The sequence below is a fragment of the Myotis myotis genome, unplaced genomic scaffold (genome assembly GCF_014108235.1).
Source record: "Myotis myotis isolate mMyoMyo1 unplaced genomic scaffold, mMyoMyo1.p scaffold_m19_p_6, whole genome shotgun sequence".
Taxonomy (NCBI): domain Eukaryota; kingdom Metazoa; phylum Chordata; class Mammalia; order Chiroptera; family Vespertilionidae; genus Myotis; species Myotis myotis.
Window position 1 is genome coordinate 76,467,249 of NW_023416368.1, and position 19,015 is coordinate 76,486,263.

The window sequence follows — 19,015 nt, forward strand, 5'->3', positions numbered from 1 at the left end:
TCTTTCTTTCTTTCTTTCTTTCTTTCTTTCTTTCTTTCTTTCTTTCTTTCTTTCTTTCTTTCTTTCTTTCTTGTTAATCCTCACCTGACGATATTTTCCCCCATTCATTTTTAGAGAGAGTGGAAGGGAGGGAGGGAGAGGGAGAGAGAAACATGGATGTGAGAGAGACACATCGATTGGTTGCCTCCCACATGCACCCCAGGGGCGGGGATCAAACCTGCAACCCAGGTACGTGCCCTTGACCGGGAACTGAACCCGAGACCCTTCAGTGCACCGGCTGGCGCTCTAACCGCGTAGCCATACCAGCTAGGGCCTCTGTGTCCTTTCTTTAGCCTGGAATACAAACCCACCCCTATCCACCCTAAATGACCTGTCTACATAACTGCTATTCATCTTTCAGTTCTCAGGTTAACTTCACTTCCTCCCAGAAGCCTGTGCTTCACCCCAGCCCATCCCTGCCTGTTATGTATTCCTGTAACATCCTGCCTTTCTCCTTTGTAAGATTAACACATCTATGCTTGCTTCATGTCTTTCTGCTTAGGCAAAAGGTCCATGAGAGTGGGAAGTTTTGTTTACTCTCTATCATTCTCCAAAAGTATCCTTTAATTAAAAAAAAATTGTGCCCTGACTGATGTGTCTCGGTTGGTTGAGCAGCATCCTATGCACCAAAAGGTCACCAGTTCAATTCCCAGTCAGGACACATGCCTGGGTTGCGGGCCCTATCCCCAGTAGAGGGCGTGCAGGAGGCAGCCGATTGATATCTCTTTCTCACTTTGATGTTTCTCTCTCTCTCTCCCTCTCTCTCTAAAAGCAATAAAAATACATTTTTAAAAAACCTCTTTAACAGTTAACTGTTGCCTGTGTATCTTAGGGACTTGCCCGTCCCCTTTATCATTGTATCCCAACACCTAGTACCCCCCGGAACAGAGCAGGCCATTATGATGTCGTGAATGAGGACACAGGCTGTGGAGAGGGGGCAGGCGTAGAGTCACATGTGGCCGTCTGTGCATCCCAGGTCCCCTCTTACAATCTCATTGTGGCCACATCTCAACTCTCGGAGCCTTAACTTCTTTATCTGTCAAAGAGAAAAAAAAAGTAGATGGTTTCATTATGCTTCAGAGGATCGTGGTGAGAATCAAATCAGTTAACAATCACAGAATGGCTTGTTGTTACCGTCATGGAGCCTGAGGAGTTCCTCTCTCCCCCTGTTCCAGATGTGAGGTTCCTAGTTTGGGGGTTACCATGGCAACACGCCCGTCGTCGCAGCCCTGGCCGAGCTGCTTCACCTGCCAGAACCCACTTTCCCCTTCCTCAGAACTTCCCTGTCCGTCACTGCCTCTTGGCCACTTTTGTCCCCTCAGGGGTCTGCTCTCGGGGATGTGAAAATGAGCTCCTCCTCACAGTTCCGGGGACCCCTCCGTCGGGCCTCATGCAGGTGCAGCTCAGGGGAATGTTTCCCTGTGAGGTGTCCTGGGAGCTGTCTTGGTGACAGTGCCGAACTGTGTGAGTGTTCATTTCAGGTTCCGCTCAGATGATGTTTCAGTCACCCTGTGAGCCTGGGAACGATCTCCATCTGACAGATGAGAACCCAGCTTCCCTCGTCCCTTCCCAAGGCCAGGAGGCGGTGGGACCAGGTTCTCTGGCTTGGGAGCCCTTGCTCTGGCCTTGCCACAGGGTTGACAGTGAAGCGTTTCCCTGATGGTCCCCAGTGCTCGGTCCTGGGAAGGAGTTTGCAAAATCTCTGAGAGGGTCTTGTAGTGACAACATGTCAAGGTGACTTGGCCTCATTTCCAAGTTCATCTGATTGATTCGCCAAAAATGTCTGTGTTTTTGTTCTGGATTTTAGAAGTCCTGTGTGGTTTTATTGATAGTCTCCTGGGGTTGTGATTCTGGCCTGACGGGTCTTATTTCTAAAAACTGGTATCCAGGGCTGCCAGCAACCTCAGAAGGCTGTTTCTGAATTTGGAGCCGTGACCTATGGATGGAGTGAACTAGAATCTCAGCTGTAGAGCTTTCATTTGTTGCAGCTCCTCTGCTGTCCTATCTTGGGCCCACTGGGGCTAGAAGAGGATGCGAGTCAGGGTTCTTCAGAACAAAGAGGATATTCTACCTATCCGTCCATCCGTCCATCCATCCATCCATCCATCTGTCTGTCTAGATTTATTTTAAGGAATTGGCTCGTGTGATTGTGGGGACTGACGAGTCTCAAATCTGCAGGGCAGGGCAGGTTGAAGACTCAGGTAAGAGCTGATGTTGCCGCCTTGAATTCTATCCGAATTCTATCCACCCAGCAGCAGGCTGGAAACTCAGGCAGGGTTCCCAAGCTGCAATTTCAGAGAGAATTCCTTCTCTGAAAAACCTCACTCATTACTCTTCAGGCTTTCAACTGATTGGATGAGGCCCACCCACATTATCGCAGGAAGCCTGCTTTCCTCAAAGCCTTCTGTTGGAAACGTAACCACATCTGGGAAATAACTTCACAGAACCATCTAGACTAGTAGTTGTCCAAACAACTGGGTGCCAGAGCCTAGCCAGGGGGTGCATAAAACTAACAACCACGAAGAGAATGCGGGACTCTCATCTCAGTGGGTGCTCCTCTTCTTCACCTCCCACCAACAATGTTACTCAAGCTTGAGGATTCCTGACTTTCTTTTTTCCTGGAGCAATCTCTTTGGCTTTCATACTTTGTTTGCTACCCCACCTGCTCAGCTCACCACCTACAAAGCTCTGAGATCCCTCTAAGATTAACCAGATCATTTTGAATACTTCCATTTGCTACCTCTGTCCAAACTTTTCCAGTTAACTCTTTAGGGAGCCTGGAACATCAAAATCATCCTCTCAGAAATTGTCCAAATACTAAGAAGCCAGGAAAATGTGTATGCATTCAATGTTTATAAGTATTAACAGTGATACGCTAGTTCTAGGTAAAAATTTATGACACAGTAGAATTGTACATTCATGCACTTATGAGTATATATGGAACCCCTCTTTTGTCAGCATATATAGTATATTTATGATATATTTATCCCAGCTCTTGCATACATTTTCCTTGTAAATAATTAGAGAACTTTTGTGATATATTAACGGTGCTCCGTTAACATTCAGTTATAAGATGGTTTCCACAGGAAAACATACTCTGCTTTATGGTGAGCATTATGAAGTAGATTTCCTGAACTTATTTTAGTGTGTCTGGTGACCTTTTAACTTGACCTTTGACCTGCCCTCCTGACTCTCCCCGAGGCTCAGCAGTGCCCCAGCATCATGGGAGACTGTTGCCCAGTTACCTTTAGTGTTAACTTAAGAGAGAGTAGTTCAAATATCTTACATCTATCCAGAGGGTCCGATGTAATCCATAAAAATGGAATGTTTGCCTCCTAAGAAGAAATTTGTACTTTTCTTGGCTTCAGAAGGGACCTCAAGCTAACATCCCCGTATGTTTTAAAATGAGGAGTCTTCAAACAACTCCTCTAATTCTCCTTTCAGGAAAAAGCCCCCAGGCCTTGTTTGCTAATTAATTTTGAAAGAAGCTTTCCACGCCAGCAGTGCTGTGTGTGAGCTTCCTGAGTTCTGGGGTGGTGAGGCAATCAATGGTGACCCCCGAGTGAAATCGGTAATGATTTGATGAAACGGGTCCAGGGGTTTTGAGGCATTCAGAGCTGAGATGGAGGGGGGTTGCAGGAGTTTAGAAAGCCTCAGAGAAGGATGAAATTGGCCTTGAGGAGGCACAGTGGCTTTGCATGGAAGAGAGGGGAAGAAAAGCCGGAGCAAAGGCTGGTGGTAGGAGTGGGTATGGCTGGAGAGGGAGAGCTGGGCAACGGGCCCCCCAGGTTGGAGGGGCTTGTGGAGAAGGTGGGGCAAGGAGGAGGGGGCCGGCCACAGAGCTGTGTGAAGGGCATAGGGCAGAATTTCTTTTAGAAATCAGGGGGGAGGAGTCAGAGGAGGGATGGAATGAAGAGTGTGTTTGGGAAGAATGAGTCTGGATGAATTGGGGGGGGGGGGCGGGCGGGGCAGAGATGTTAGAGTCAGGCTATTGGGACAACGAAGGTTTGGTCTCACTGGCGAGCTGTCCACACTAGACCCAGGACTCAAACTCATCTCCATAGATTCCTGGTCCAGGTTTTTCAGGATGAGAAGGTTGGTAGCGACCAGTCACAAGGTACTTGGTAGGTATTGCCTCTAGGCAAAATGTAAATAAGGAGTAAAGTGTACTCATTTATTTTCTGTCTTATTCTGGAGCAGAGGTTCTCAACCTGTGGGTCGCGACCCCTTTGGCGGTCGAATGACCCTTTCACAGGGCTCACCTAAGACCATCCTGCATATCAGCTATTTACATTATGATTCATAACAGTAGCAACATTACAGTTATGAAGTAGCAACGAAAATAATTGTATGGTTGGGTCACAACATGAGGAACTGTATTTATATATATATATATATGTATATATATTTTATTGATTTTTTATAGAGAGGAAGGGAGAGGGATAGAGAGTTAGAAACATCCATCAGTTGCCTCCTGCACACTCCCTACTGGGTATGTGCCCACAACCAAGGTACATGCCCTTGACCGGAATCGAACCTGGGACCCTTGAGTCTGCAGGCTGATGCTCTATCCATTGAGCCAAACCAGTTAGGGCATGAGGAACTGTATTTAAAGGGCCAGAAGGTTGAGAACCACTGTTCTGGAGAAGATATTATTATTACTAGCATTGTTGTTGTTTTTAGGATATAGTTTCCTTCATATGGTGCTTTAAAAATAATTAGAGTTGTTTCTGGAAATCAGACCATTTCCAGGTTCTTTGTCTCCTCAGTGAATCAAAAACATCTATTGGGCGGAGGCTTCTGCAGCGGTCGCCGTTGGTGGGGTGGGGAGCAAAAAAAAATAATAATTTAAAAAAAACATCTACTGAGTGAAACACCGTTGAGGAGCTAAGTTCTGAACACTGGGTTAGGAACTGTGCAGGTAACGAGAGAAGGGCCAGGGTGGGGCCAGGACTTACGGACTGTGCTTCCTGGTGCTGGTCTTTTACGCACTTACGCTCACACCTCCCCGCAGGTTGACCGCGGGATCCTCACTCTGCAGACAAAGAAACTGAGGCTCTAATAACTGGGTCCGGAGCCAATTCGGAAATCTTGACCTTGGGCCAAACCAAGTCAAAATTTAGACTCAGAATTCAGATCCTCAAGGTCCCCTCACCTCTACACCAGGGGAAAAGCATACCTGGGGAAACTCTCATGCCTATAGTTCCATATCCTAGTTACGTTTCCTCCTCTCAGATATTCCTGAGGAGAGGAGAGGGTTTTGTGGAAAATAGCAAGAGAGAGACTCAGCCCAGAATGTGGGGCCTTGGTGAACAGGCTGTGTGTGCTCAGGGCTCCTGGGCCAGTGCCCGCTGGAGCTTTAGGCGGAAGGCCTATGGAGAGAGGGCAGGACCCCAGAACCACAAGAGGGAAACACAAAGCTTTATGAATGGGAGGTACCCCCTGCACCTGTGCCCGTGTTCTGCTTATATGAAATCTGGAGGCCTGGTGCACAAATTTGTGCATGGGTGGAGTCTGGCCAGCCAGCCCCGATTGGGGCGATCGAGCTGGGCCGGCTTGGGGGAGGAGCCTTGGGTGGTTGGCAGGCCAGCCCCACACCCTGGTCAAACTCCTGGTCGAACTCCCCGTCGAGGGGACAATTTGCATATTAGCCTTTTATTATATAGGAAGGATTGGTAAATTTACTATTCACAGGATGGTGAGGGACATACACTTAGAGCCATGGCAAAGAAATACTACTTAAAACAGTGGCTGCCCCCCTGTGTGTGAGACAACTTCTTTGCCTTTCCATTTTTAAAAATTAAGCAACTTTAGCCAGAGCCAGTTTGGCTCAGTGGCTAGAGCATCAACCCACAGACTGAAGGCTCCCAGGTGCCATTCTGGTCAAAGGCATGTACCTGGGTTGCAGGTTCCATTCAATCCCCGGCCCTGGCCAGGGTGTGTGTGGAGGCAACCAATCAATGTGTCTCTCTCATATCCATGTTTCTCTCTCTCTCTGTCTCTTCCCCTCCCTTCCACTCTCTCTAAAAATCAATGGAAAAATATCCTCAAGTGAGGATTAGCAAAAATAAAATTAAGTAACTTTCCCCAAGAAAGAAGCTAATGAATGAAACCTTTTCTTCCCGTGGCTCCCGTGTCACCGCGGGTCCCACAGCTGGTGATGAATGTCTGCGGAGATGCAATCTCTGCGGGTGTAATCATGTGTCTCGCCTTTATCGCTTGTTATTTTTTCAAACACAGTTCCATGTGGTAAAACCATTCATCTAGTTGACATTGTTTATAGCTTCAGAATAACCCAGCCTATTGTTTTATTATCATTTCCCCGATTTGGGGGCAGGGCGGGGGGAGTGGTGGTACATTTGAGTTATTTTCAAACTTTTAATTTTCTATGTGAAATCATTGCGAACCTCTTTGTACAAAGAATCTTGTTTTTTTGTTTTGCTTTTCCCCCTTTGGATTTTCTTGGAGGCTCTTCTCCAAAGTGGAATTACTAGGTCAGAGAAGGCACATGCTGGGACTGTGGCTCCCGGATCCGAGGAGGGGCAGGTGCCAGTGTCCAGGCACAGGTACCTGGGCTACAGCACTGACAAGGGAGGGGCAGATGCCCAAGGGGTGGCTGTGGAGCCAGGGCTGGAGAGCAGGTGTGTGCAGAACCCGGGTCTAGGGTGTGGGTGCGCGTGGGCGGATAGCAGCTGCAGGACCCAGGGCACGGGTGCTCCCTCTGTGGTAGTGTCTCCATCCACTGAAATTTTTTGTTTGTTTTTCAGTTCTAAAATGTTCATTAGAGTCTTCTTGATCTCTTCTATTTCTTTGCTGAGACTTCCTAATTTTTTATTTGTTAAAACATATTTTTAATGGCTTATTGAGGCTTTTTTTTTTTTTTTAATGCTGATCGTTCCCAAATCGTTGTCAGATCGTTGTCATTTCATTCTCAAATCGCTGTCATCTCAGTGTGGCCACCTATTTATTTTCTTTTTTTATTCAGTTTGAGATCTTTGGGTTCTTGGTACTGTTACCAGACAGGGGGCCTAGCCCTGAGCAGGTCTGCCTAGGGCCACCAGTAGTGTGTGGGTTCTTGACTTTGTGCAGGAAAGATTTCACAACACGAGTCTAGGTGATTTTGAGGGTATGTTTTTTTAAAGGTGGGGACATTGAAACAAGAAAGAATCCAGCATAGAAGCAACAGGACAGACCTAGGCAGGGCTGGTTTGGCTCATGGGAAGTCAGAGAAAAGAGGGCCTTGGGGACAGGTTTGGGGGATAGCCCAGGATGAGCTGCCTCTGTCCATTGCTCCCCTGGTTGTGAGTCTCCTGGGGACCCTAGGGGTTTAGGAGAAGTACGCCTGGCTGGGGGTGGGGGTGGGGGCGGGGGAGAAGAGGAGAAAGGAAAGGTGTGGGTGTGCTCCCGGGAGGGCGAGAGCATGCTGGTTCCTTTGTTTTGAGGGCACCTATCCCTCCCTTGGAGAGAGGATCTTAGGGGATATCTGAGGGCAGGATTTCGGCAGAATCTTCATCAGTTTTCCAGGTGGGCTCTTTCAGGGTCCTGGTCTCCACTGATGGGTCAGTGCCAGGGCAGGGGGTCGTTAGCCATTGCAGCTGGTCCTGGCATCGCCCACCTGGTTTTGCTGCCTTTCTGGGCCTGGAGCTGAAATACACTGAGGCCTAGATGTTCTCTTTCCAGAGGGGACCTTCTGTATCTGCCGTAAATTGCTCAGCCAGTTTGTTCGGCTACCTGCCTCAGTTTCCCCATTCCACCTGCCAAGGAATTTTCCTAGCTTCTGACTACCCTGGCTCAGTACAAGTGATTTTTTTTTTATTGAAACCTGGACATTTGGGGTATTTTAAGACTCTGGATCTCTTTAAACCTTCTGTCTTTGCTGACTTCCTCTGACACCACCCCCTGGGGAAGGGGGGTGCAGCGTGGTATTGCCAGGTGGAGGTACAGTCCAGAAACCCTCTCAGCCTCTGTCGACACCTCAGTGGGGGCTTCCTCATTGCTGCTGGAGGGATGTAGGCTCCCACGGACACCAGCTTGTCTGAGCACCTTGCTCCCAGGTGGTCTCCAGAGATACTTTTTTTCTTTAAATCCTCACCCGAAGATATTTTTCCATTGATTTTTAGAGAGAGTGGAAGAGAGAGGGAAAGGCCGAGAGAAACATCGATGTGAGAGAAACACATCGATTGGTTGCCTCCTGCATGCGCCCCGACCAGGGCCCGAGCCAGGGAGGGGCCTGCAACCCAACCGAGGTACGTGCCCTTGACCAGAACCGAACTCGGGACCCTTCGGTCCACAGGCCGACGCTCTGTCCGCTGAGCCAAACCAGCAGGGCTCCATTGACACTTTTACCAAACTGCTGTGTGGTGATGTCCACTAGGCAGCCCTGGTACCAGCGCAGAGAGGAGGGGAGGGTGCCTCCTCACCGCCGGGCGGGCGTGGAAGCCTAGGCTCCCAGGGTGGTCGCCACCGACACCGTGGAGGGGTGATGGTGGGGGGTAAACGGCTTATCACCTGTGAACACCCTGGTCCACACTCAGCCCTCTTCGACACCAGTGTGATTGGCAGGGGCACGTTGAGGTGCCTGGTTACAGCCTGGAAAGGCTGGAGATCTAGGCTCCCCATCCGGCCTTTGCTGGCCCGGGGTGGGGATGGGCACACAATTTTCCCCACAGTTTGGCTGGAGTGAGCTGTTGCCCAAATGTTTTCTGTTTTGCTACGCTGACCCTTTTCTGTGTGTATTTTTGGCCAGAGAGCGAGCTTTTGTTGGGCTTTTTGTGTGTGTGTGTGTGTCATTCATTTGGGTTTCTGATTTGGCAGCTTCTTAGCTCCAAGTCTGTGGCATGTGAGGCCAAAAGAAACCCTGGGAGGTCACTACCAGGTCCCTCGGGAGCCAAAGGCCCTATGTGCTCAGCCAGCTTTTCTCCACCTTTCAGTCTTGTGTTTGCTTCTCATATGATGTCAGGGTTTTCATTGCCCTGAGCAGGAGGGAGAGGGAAAGCATGCTTCCCCGGTCTTTCCGGGAGCTGAAGTCTCCCTGCGGACTGTAGCGCACACGAGTTCATGTTCCGACCTGGTCTTCAGAAGCTACATTTTTCTATTCTCTGATTTTTTAGTTCACCATTATGCATCTTTCACTGTAGTTGTTTCGATATATCCAACGAATGCATTACATAAAATATGAACTTAAAACTTAGTTACAGTGTAGTTAGGGGCTCCAAAGAGTCCTTTTCACCTTCAGATCCGCAGTGCTCTGAGGGGTTGAGGCAAATGAATTCTCCCCTGGGCACATGGGACCGCCTCCGATGTCACAAAGGCTGAAGTCTGCCCGATACTTATGTCCATGATTACTTCCCTCTGAATAATTCGTTATGTTGGCTACATTTTCAGAGCGTCCACACATCGCGTCCTGCCCCTCCAGGGTGGTGCGTGCATTCTTTAGCATGAAATTTCCTTCCCCGCTTGGCGGACTGCGGGCGCCTCCATCTAAAGATGGCCCCTCCCTCTGAGCGCCCTGTCGGGTCCCTGCCTGTGTTCTATTGCTCACACTGTCCTCCTTGCTTTGCTGTTTCGTATTTTCCCTTCTAGACTACACAATCTTTTTAAAAAAAGTTTTATTTAGGAGGGAGGAGAGGAGAGGGAGAGAGAGAGAGAAACATCGATGTGAGAGAGACACATCGGTCGATTGCCTCCCATACTTGCCCCAACCAGGGTTCAAACTCACAACCTTCCCGTGCACAGGACAATGCTCCAACCACTGACCCATCCAGCCAGGGCTAGACTACACATTCGTTAAAGGTAGAGACAACTGGGCCTTTTGTGGGAATTGATTAATCACCTTATTTGACCCCTCCCCTCCTGTGTTGGTGAGGTAGACAAGATTTACCATTTTCCCTTGGAAGGGGGTGTCCGTCTGCCCGCTTTCTGTTTATGTATATATTCGATTTGGGGGGAATGTGGTCAACTTCAATGAACAGGGCCTTTGGAGTCAGACAGGTTTGGATTCTAACCCCAGCTTCCTCTCTTCCTGTGACCTCAAGTCTCCTGCGCTCTTGGAACCTCATCTTTCTCATCTGTAAAATGGAGACCATATCATCGCCTGCCTCTCAGAAGTGTCTCAGAGAGTTCAATGTCGTTTATTCCTTTCTGCAGGCTCACTTTTAAGCCTTTGGGCTAAATAATTTGCCACCACTTGGGAGTTTTCTAGAAGGCCTTTAAAAACCCCATTTGTTATTCATTATTCGCTCCTACCTCCACCTGCCCCCAGACTCTCCAGAGAAAAGACACGGAACTTTGGGGCCGAAAGCAGCCCCTGAGAGGTGCCTGGGCCCCGGCAGATAAGGCCGAGGCTTCTGCACGCTCCTTGGGGGCGAGATAACATAGGCCCTGCGGACAATGTTGCTGTCAGCTGCTCATTGTGCAGTGAATCTCCTGGTGGCTCTCAGTCGAAGAACAATATCTCTCCTTGGCTTTCTTGTCCTCCTTTGTCAGATAACCTTACCAGAGGATCCACGTTCTTTCCACAGTAAAAAATGGGATCAAAGTGAAGGTCTGATTCCCGTCCTGCCGCTGATCGGTTGCATGTCCCGGAATAATAAATGGTTCGCTTTTTATTTCATGATCAGAATACCAGTAAGATCAGTTCTTTGGATCCAAGGCAGTGACTGTGGGCATTTTAAGTTGTTTGACCTTGAGCATGGGCGTGCTGGAATAGACTCAAGCTGTAAAAATCTATGCATCCGGGCCACTGGGCACACTCTCCGGAAAGGAGCTGTAATTCATATCCACAGGCAGGTCGATTCCGCTGTGTCCTCAGCTGTGGGCAGTTTTTACACAGCGATTGTATCCACAGCGCTCACACCTGAGGGGCACCCTGCTATTCCAACGGTTTCTGGGGCCACTCAAGGAAGCGAAAGCTGCATGCTTCACAAACGGCCAAGGATGCGTTCTGATGCAGACGGAGGGAGGGTGTTGGTGGCCTGTGGCTGCTGTAACAAACTACTGAAAGCTTGGCGGCTTAAAACAACAGACATGTATCTTCTCACAGCTCTGGAGGCCAGAAGTCTGAAATCAATCAGGGCAGCGCTGGGGGAAGACGCAGGGGAGCCTCTAGCTGAGGCCACTCTGGGCCTCTTCCTGCATTCCTGGGCCCGCATCCCTCCAGTCTTGCCTCCGTCTTCCTATCGCTTCTCCTCCGCGTGCCTGTGTGCTCTCCCTCCTCTGTCTCTCTCAAATCTTCCTGTCCCTCTCTCTTTTAAGGACATTCATGGCCCATTTGGATAATCTTCATCTCAAGATCCTTAATTACATCTGCAGAAACCCATTTTCCAAATAAGGTCACTTTCATAGGTTCCAGGTGAGTGTCTTTTTGGAGTCATTGTTTTAGCCTGCGACAGAGGACTAACCATGACTCCAAGTTGGATGACTTCACAGGCCCTTTCTCTTTAGCCCATGCCTTGCTGGTTTGGGGCACAGAAAGATTTTTGTAGACTGACTTACTAGATAGTTCCTGGGGAAATATAGACGTGATTATGCTACTATATAAGCACAGTGATTCTGGTTATATCTTTAATTCCAGTAGTGAAATCTCACTGGTGTTCAATATGATTTCTAAGACTCAGATATGCAAAAAGGAAACCCTTAATTGTTTCCCCATAATTTCTATCTCAAGCTTCATTTATCTGATCAAAATTTAATCAAGCCACTTCTAAAAAACTCAATCCCTTCAATGATTTCTGAGACTTTTTTTTTTGGTTATAATTAGGTATTTCTTTATTATCCAGTTTTTTAAAATCTCTGCCTTTTAATTGGGGGTGATCAGACAGTTAACATGTTATGCAATTACTTTCCTTTTTATTGAATTTATTGGGGCAACTCTGTCCTTTTAGCTCATTACTGATTTCTACTACTCCTCTCCCTTCTTCACAGGGTTGCTTCTACGTCCCCAGCTTAGGTGGGGCCTACAGTGCAATAGTTATGAGTGAGCCTTTGAACCCACAGTATCTGCAAAGAAAGTCAGAATCTCTGATTACCAGCTGCGCAGTCTGAAACTTCCTGGCCTGCAACGCAAAGGGTCACAGGTTAAAGTGACCAGGAAAATAAAAATCAAAACCAACAAATACCGATTAACCCCATCACCTCTCATCCTGCCCAAATGGTGACTCATGCCATTTCTTCCCCTTATTCATGTTTTACTGTCTTAACAGAGGAAGAGACTCAGCAGATTCTGAGCCCATTTAATCTCGGTTTTATTTTGTGGGGGAAGTTGTCCGGCCATGCACACAATTCCTCTGAGAAACAGAGTCTCCCAGTTTCAGGAAATTCGAAAGCAGCCCACAGAGGACCCCGTGTGCCCAGCAGCTGCTGCCCGCAGTGCGCCAGAGCCACTCCTGTTTGCTTTATTGTGGAGAGAGTTCAGGTTGTGTTTGCGTGTGTGGGTCTCAAAAGCCCAGTGTCAGTGTCTGCAGTGTTACAGCCACTTTGCCAAAGGGCCTCGCCGGTGCGGGGGAGAGAGAAACCAGCCTGGCTCCTCCTGGGGCCCCATCAACCGGCTCTGCGGGCCCCACGAGGAAGCGGAGGCTGGAACTCTGGGCGTTTGGGCCCCTTTCAGAGTCTCTGGCTGTTTATAACCTGCTCTGTTGTATGGAACTAACTTAGAAATCAACATCCCAGTTTCTTTCAATTAACATTGTGCTTGGATAAGGTGAGCTTCGTTGAGGGGAGCCGAACATCCCTTTTGGTTGATCTCCAAATGGCTAAGGGCAAAAATTGAACATTCAGCTGGAATCGAGGCTGAAGCCAAAGATCACCATCACAGAAAGAACTTATGGGATATAAGAATGAATCTGACATTTTCTTCTGTTTTTTTGCTGTTTCTTAGAGTAGAAAATATACATTTTTGTAAATGGCCTCAGACACGGCCATATGAAAATTCTGGGCATTTTGGTTAAGCACGTGCATATTTCTTGCATAGTTAAGATGGTTCATAATGGAATTTAGCTTTTGATAATCCATTGTTCAGATGCATCATGAGTTCTGCAAAACATAAGCACTGGTTTTCCAATCTAATACTTAAGATGTATAACTTGCCCATCCGTGTACAGTTGAGCTGATGGTTGCAAGATGTGTGTTGGTCGGAGGTATCTACAGAGCAGTGTCCGTAGTTCTGGACTTTCTGGTGCTTTTTCTATCTTTCACTTTGATGACACCCACAGAATCCTTAAGGAACTAGGTACAGGGGTGGGAAAACTTTTTGACTCGAGGGCCACAATGGGTTCTTAAACTGGACCGGAGGGCTGGAACAAAAGCATGGATGGAGTGTTTGTGTGAACTAATATAAATTCAAAGTAAACATCATTACATAAAAGGGTACGGTCTTTTTTTTCAATAGTTTTATTCATTTCAAATGAGCCGGATCCGGTCCGCGGGCCGTAGTTTGCCCACGGCTGAACTAGGAGCTAAAGGCCAGGGCACATTCATTTAGAGGCTGAATCAAATTCATATATAACACTACAGCATCTTTCCCAACACAGACTCTTCTTGTCTTGGGAACAGAAAAGAGAAAGGCGCTTGCTGAATGTATCTGTTTCTCCTTGGGCTGTTCCCATGAGAAAAAACACCTATTTTTTTTTTTAATGATTAAGTTATTACATATGTGTCCTTATCCCCACGTTACCCCCTATCCTCCCCACTAATGCCTTCACCCCCCTGGTGTCTGTGTCCATTGGTTAGGCCTATATGCTTGCATATAAGTCCTTTGGTTGACTCTCCCCCTTGCCCCTCCCCTCCCCTACCTTCCCTCTGAGGTTTGATGGTCTGATCGATGCTTCTCTGTCTCTGGATCTGTTTTTGTTCATCAGTTTATGTTGTTCATTATATTCCACAAATGAGTGAGATCCTGTGGTATTTATCTTTTTCTGACTGGCTTAACACCTAATTATTTTGCCTTCTCTCCCGAGTAAAGGCAATTTCAGGGAATCCTGGAACGGTTTCCAGTTCTGCCACTTCAGGTGACTTTTCGTTTCATTGTGGTGGGACTTGGCGTAGGCCAGGCACAGTGGCTGCAGAGTTACAGTGTGAGAACACCGTAGTGTACTCTGACCTAGGTCTCATATACATGCTCTCTTGGGCATTTACAAACTTGTTTTGGCTACACATCATTCCAAAAAGAGACTTCATTTGACTGTATTTTTAAATTATACTTAGTACAGTTTGAAAATTTGGTGTGTTGTTTTTCTGTTTGTTTGTTTGTTTACAAACTAAAGATATTCTTCACCCTGTGGTTTAGCAATGGCACCCCTTGGTCTTTACCCAAAGGAGTTGAAAACTCATGTCTATACAAAGGCTGTGTATAGCAGCTTTATTCATAATTGCCCAAATTCGGAAGCAACCAAGATGCCCTTCAGGAAGTGAATGGATAAATAAACTGGGCTACATCCAGACAGTGGAATATTATTCAGGCTAAAAAGAAATGAGTTATTGGGCCATGAAAAGACATGGAAGAACCTTAAATACGTATTGCTAAGTGAAAGAAGCCGATTGGAAAAGACTACATGCTCTGATTCCAACTACATGGCATTTTGGAAAAGCCAAAACTATGGAGACAGTGAAAAGATCAGGGTTGCAAAGAATTAGGGGGGAGGGATGACTAGGCAGAGCACAGAGGATTGCTAGGATAGTGAAACTATTCTGTGTGATACTTTAATCATGGATACATGACATTATACAGTTTCCCACACCCATAGAATGTACAGCACCAAGAGTGCACCCTGATATAAATTAGGGAGTCTGGGTGACTATGATGCATCAGTGTAGATTCACCAACTGTAACGAGTGTACCACTCTGGTAAGGATGTTGATACTGGGAGAGGCTGTGAATGTGTGGGGACAGGGGGCATAGGGGAAATCTCTGTGTCTTCCAGTCAATTTTGCTTTGAATCTAAAACTGCTCTAAAAAAATAAAGTCTACCCGTAGCTGGTTTGGCTCAGTGGATAGAGCATCGCCCACGGGCTGAAGGTCCCAGGTTTGATTCCCAATCGATGTGTCTCTCTCACATCCATGTTTCTCTCTCTCTATCTTTCCCCCTCCCTTCCACGCTCTCTAGAAATCAGTGGAAAAATATCCTCAGGTGAGAATTAACAACAACAACAACATCAAAAGTCTATTTTAATTCAGTGACAATCCCAGTGGTTTTTTTTAGTGGTGAAGGTGCGATATGTTCCCAGGCTTGCCGTGGTCGAGTTCATCAGAAAGCCCTTCAAACCTTGAGCCTAAAGTCTATAACCAAAACTCGAGTTCATCAGAAAGCCCTTCAAACCTTGAGCCTAAAGTCTATAACCAAAACTCGCTGACGTTCATCAAATGTCCAAGGTGCATTTTCAAAACCACACGAACTATGCCCAAATACCTCCATCTGCAGGCAATAGCTCTGGGAACGCAAAGGGCTGGACAGACATACTAGTAAGCATTGTGAAAAATAGTGTAAACAAAGCCACTTCAAACTGGAGTGGGAGCTGCCATCCCAGAGGAACTGCCCTGCATGCCTGAGTCCTCATACCTTTGGAATGTGAAATCTGGGCAAAATAACCTTTGGACTGGGCCTAAAGCCGCAACCTGTCCCAAACCACTCAAAGCTAACAGAAGGCAGACATTCCGACAATGGGGCTAAAAATTACAGACATTCTTTAGCATTAGCACCGCCGCACATCGTTAAGGAATAACTTAGCTCATGTGCACCTGTAGGAAGTCCTTCCTTCACTTGTTGACACCAACAGGAACCCTTTCCTTCTATTTAGGTAATTATTGCCCTTCCCTTTCTTATAAACACCCCTTGTCATCACCCCCTAGTGGGAACACTATTTGGTGTTCTGCCTGAATTACAGCTCTTTTTGTATCTCAAACAAAAGCCTGTTGCCTCTCACCTTCGTTTTTATTTTTAGGGAAACATGGTCGATATCTGAATGGGCAACAGCATTCACATCCCCAGAGGCTGGGCTCCAGAGCACAAGGTCACCTGTCTGTGTTGCAGTGGGCGTCCCTGCCAGGACTTCAGGATAAATGTCCGCACTGGTCCCTGCAGCCCCAAGATGGAGCCTATAGATGAATATTATTACATTTTTTTATTATTGAAAGTTTAGAACTCAAATTCTAAAAGCGTGACACTCCAGTGCAGAAATCATAATACTGCACTGCCCACTCAGCAACTAGATTCTTCCTGTGTTTTCCACGACACACATTTGCAACACCAAGTAGGTGCTTGCTTTTTTTTTTTTGTCGAAAGTTTTCCATATGTCTCCTTTTCCCCCAATTGACCCCGCCCCCACCAGCCAATCCCAGCCCCAAGGGCAAGCCCCCACTGCCCCAGTGTCTGTGTCCATTGGTTATGCTAATATGCATGCATATAAGTCCTTTGGTTGATCTCTAACCCCCCCACCCCCACTTCCCCTGCCATTTATCTCTGGATCTATTTTTGTTCATCAGTTTATGTTGATCATTATATCCCACAAATGAGTGAGGTCATGCGATATTTATCTTTCTCCGACTGGCTTATTTCGCTTAGTATAATGCTCTCCAGGTTCATCCATGCTGTTGCAAATGGTAAGAGTTCCTTCTTTTTTTATAGCGGCGTAGTATTCCATGGTGTAGATGTACCACAGTTTTCTAATCCACTCATCTGCTGATGGGCACTTAGGTTGCTTGCAAATCTTAGCTATGGTGAGTTGTGCTGCTATGAACATAGGGGTGCATATATCCTTTCTGATTGGTGTTTGTGGTTTTAGGTGCTTGCTTTTAATGTCACTTTAAAGACATATAATCAATCTGATTGCAGTGATTGCCCACAGGCATTTCCCCTTTTGGAGCCAATATTGTGGTTCTGATTATGATTGCAAGATGCACCCCAGCAACAACCATCAGGAACTTTGAGAAAACAAGGTATTCTGGAGACACCTAGGCTTCCGCCCTCTTATCGAGCCCGCAGGACGCGCCAAAGGGCCCACACCTGTGCCGGAGGACAGAGCCGGCACATGGATGAGGCCAGGCGGAGGGCCAGGCACCAGGAGCTGGGAAAATAGCAGCCACCCACTAAGAGGAGTGCCATCACCCCTTTTTCTTTTCCTGGGAGAAGCAAATTATTTAATGGAAAATTCCAAAATGCATGACAGCCAGCCATTTCCTTTCAGCATGCTTTGATACAACAATTCCATGTGGTTAGAAACAGGAACTCAGGCTCTTTAAGAACAGCAGCTCACGGGCCTTCGTTGTGAGACCCTAAAGCAGTGGTTCTCAACCTTGGCTGCACATTAGAATCACCTGGGAATCTTTTTAAAATCCTGATTTCTGGGCCTCATCCTCCAGGATTTTAAAAAGATTCCCAGGTGATTCTAATGTGCAGCCACCGTTGAGAACCACTGCCCTAAAGTATTTCAGCGCCTCCAGCACGTCATCATGGCTGACCACCGAGCCGCCCCACGCCACGGAGCGCGTGGGTCCTGCTGGGCGCCAGGAGGAGGTGGCGGCAGGAGCCCAGGTGAGGGTCTCTGACGGTCCCTCCATCCTGCAAGGGGCCATGTGTTCACTGTACCCTGTTGAAACGCTACCTCCAGTCCAGTCCATGGGAATTTGCAAGGATGGCTCTCAGGAAGCTGTGTTCCAGGATGGAGGTATTTCTAAAACAATCTGTGCGTTCTCACAAGGGGCGGTCCCAGCAGCTAGAGGCTGGTGCAGAGCAGAAAACAGTATTTTAACCGGCATGATGTCTAGAAGTAACCGGGCACCCCGAGGGGCTATGGCCCAGGCCAACCTAAAAGCCCCTCATCTTCCCCTGCTGGCAGCACCGTCCGGAGGCCGAGCATATGTACCTTTTATTTCAAAATCTTAGCTTCTCTAGATCCCAAACCATGAGGCTTGTCTTCTGAAAGTATTCTTATTACATCTGTTGTTTTGAATTTGATTAGTAAAAACAATGTGTTTTGGTTATCCCGTTTCTCTTTATCACGTTCTTAATGTCTTCATGTGTTTTATATGCGTTTGGCCTGAATCAAAGGTGATCAATCATGCAATCAAGGTGCGTGATTTTGGGAGTTTTACCTTCTTCAGGAAGGTTTGCGAGCCCAGAACCAGAATCTCCCATGTGTGGGAGTTTCTTGTGGACTCGGGTTTGGGGTTCCAAAGCTTGTTTAACTGTCACAGCCTCTGACGTTTAGGCCTGATTATTTTTTTCTGGTGGCAATACAATTCTAAGATTGTTTCGAGGTATAGCCAATGTGAGAACTTGTTTATGAGATATTTTACCGTTCTTCCTGACTGCGTCTGAAATCCGGTGTTTATTTTACACTTTCTGTTTATGTAAGTTGCAACCAGCCGTATTTCCGGTGCTCACCGCTGGCATTAGACAGCGTGTTCCAGACATAATTCCCAAGCTTGCTTTATTTGTTTACTTCTTCACCCTCAAGCCTCTGTTTTTCAACTTAACGGGAGCCACCTGGAGGCGTGGAGGCACTTGTGTTGAGTGGATGAGACAGTCTGGACTTTGCTGCAGTATTGAGTCCCTCTAAGTAATTAGTGAAGCTCTTAGGGGTTAGATTCCTGGTTCAGCTTTTTAACGCATATTTTTGTGCTATTTCTTTGTCTTGTTCTCAAACCAGGTATTGTTGTCTATGCTCAAGTCTTTTTCATGAGACTTGCTGAAAGCAGCAAGTAAAAACTGACACAGGTGAACGCTGTGGCTTGTCCAACCATTTCCCTAGCAGGCTTGCGAGTGCACAGGGTCTGCCTTCCAAGTTATAATCAGATGACAGTTTTACCGAATGTTGGTTTGGCTTATGAAATCTATTTGTCTCACAACTTGTCCCTGAACTGCCAAGCTATGGTTACATATTTTTTATTATATTATGGTAGCACCCCACTTGAAATTATCAATCTCTGATGAAGGCAAATGCTAGCTGCTGTAACAAATAATCTTCCCCTTACCCATCTTCCCCG

General features: G+C 47.1%; 1 protein-coding gene across 1 annotated transcript in view; it reads right to left on the reverse strand.

Moving 5' to 3' along the window:
- Nucleotides 1-339: 339 nt before the first annotated feature.
- ELP3 (elongator acetyltransferase complex subunit 3) overlaps nt 340-19,015 on the reverse strand; it is a 147,207-nt gene continuing 128,531 nt past the window's right edge. Inside the window, exon 15 of the mRNA XM_036313503.1 lies at nt 340-1,075. Coding sequence (XP_036169396.1) covers nt 1,032-1,075 — 44 coding nt within the window. The 3' untranslated portion in view covers nt 340-1,031. The remainder of the gene's footprint in view (nt 1,076-19,015) is intronic.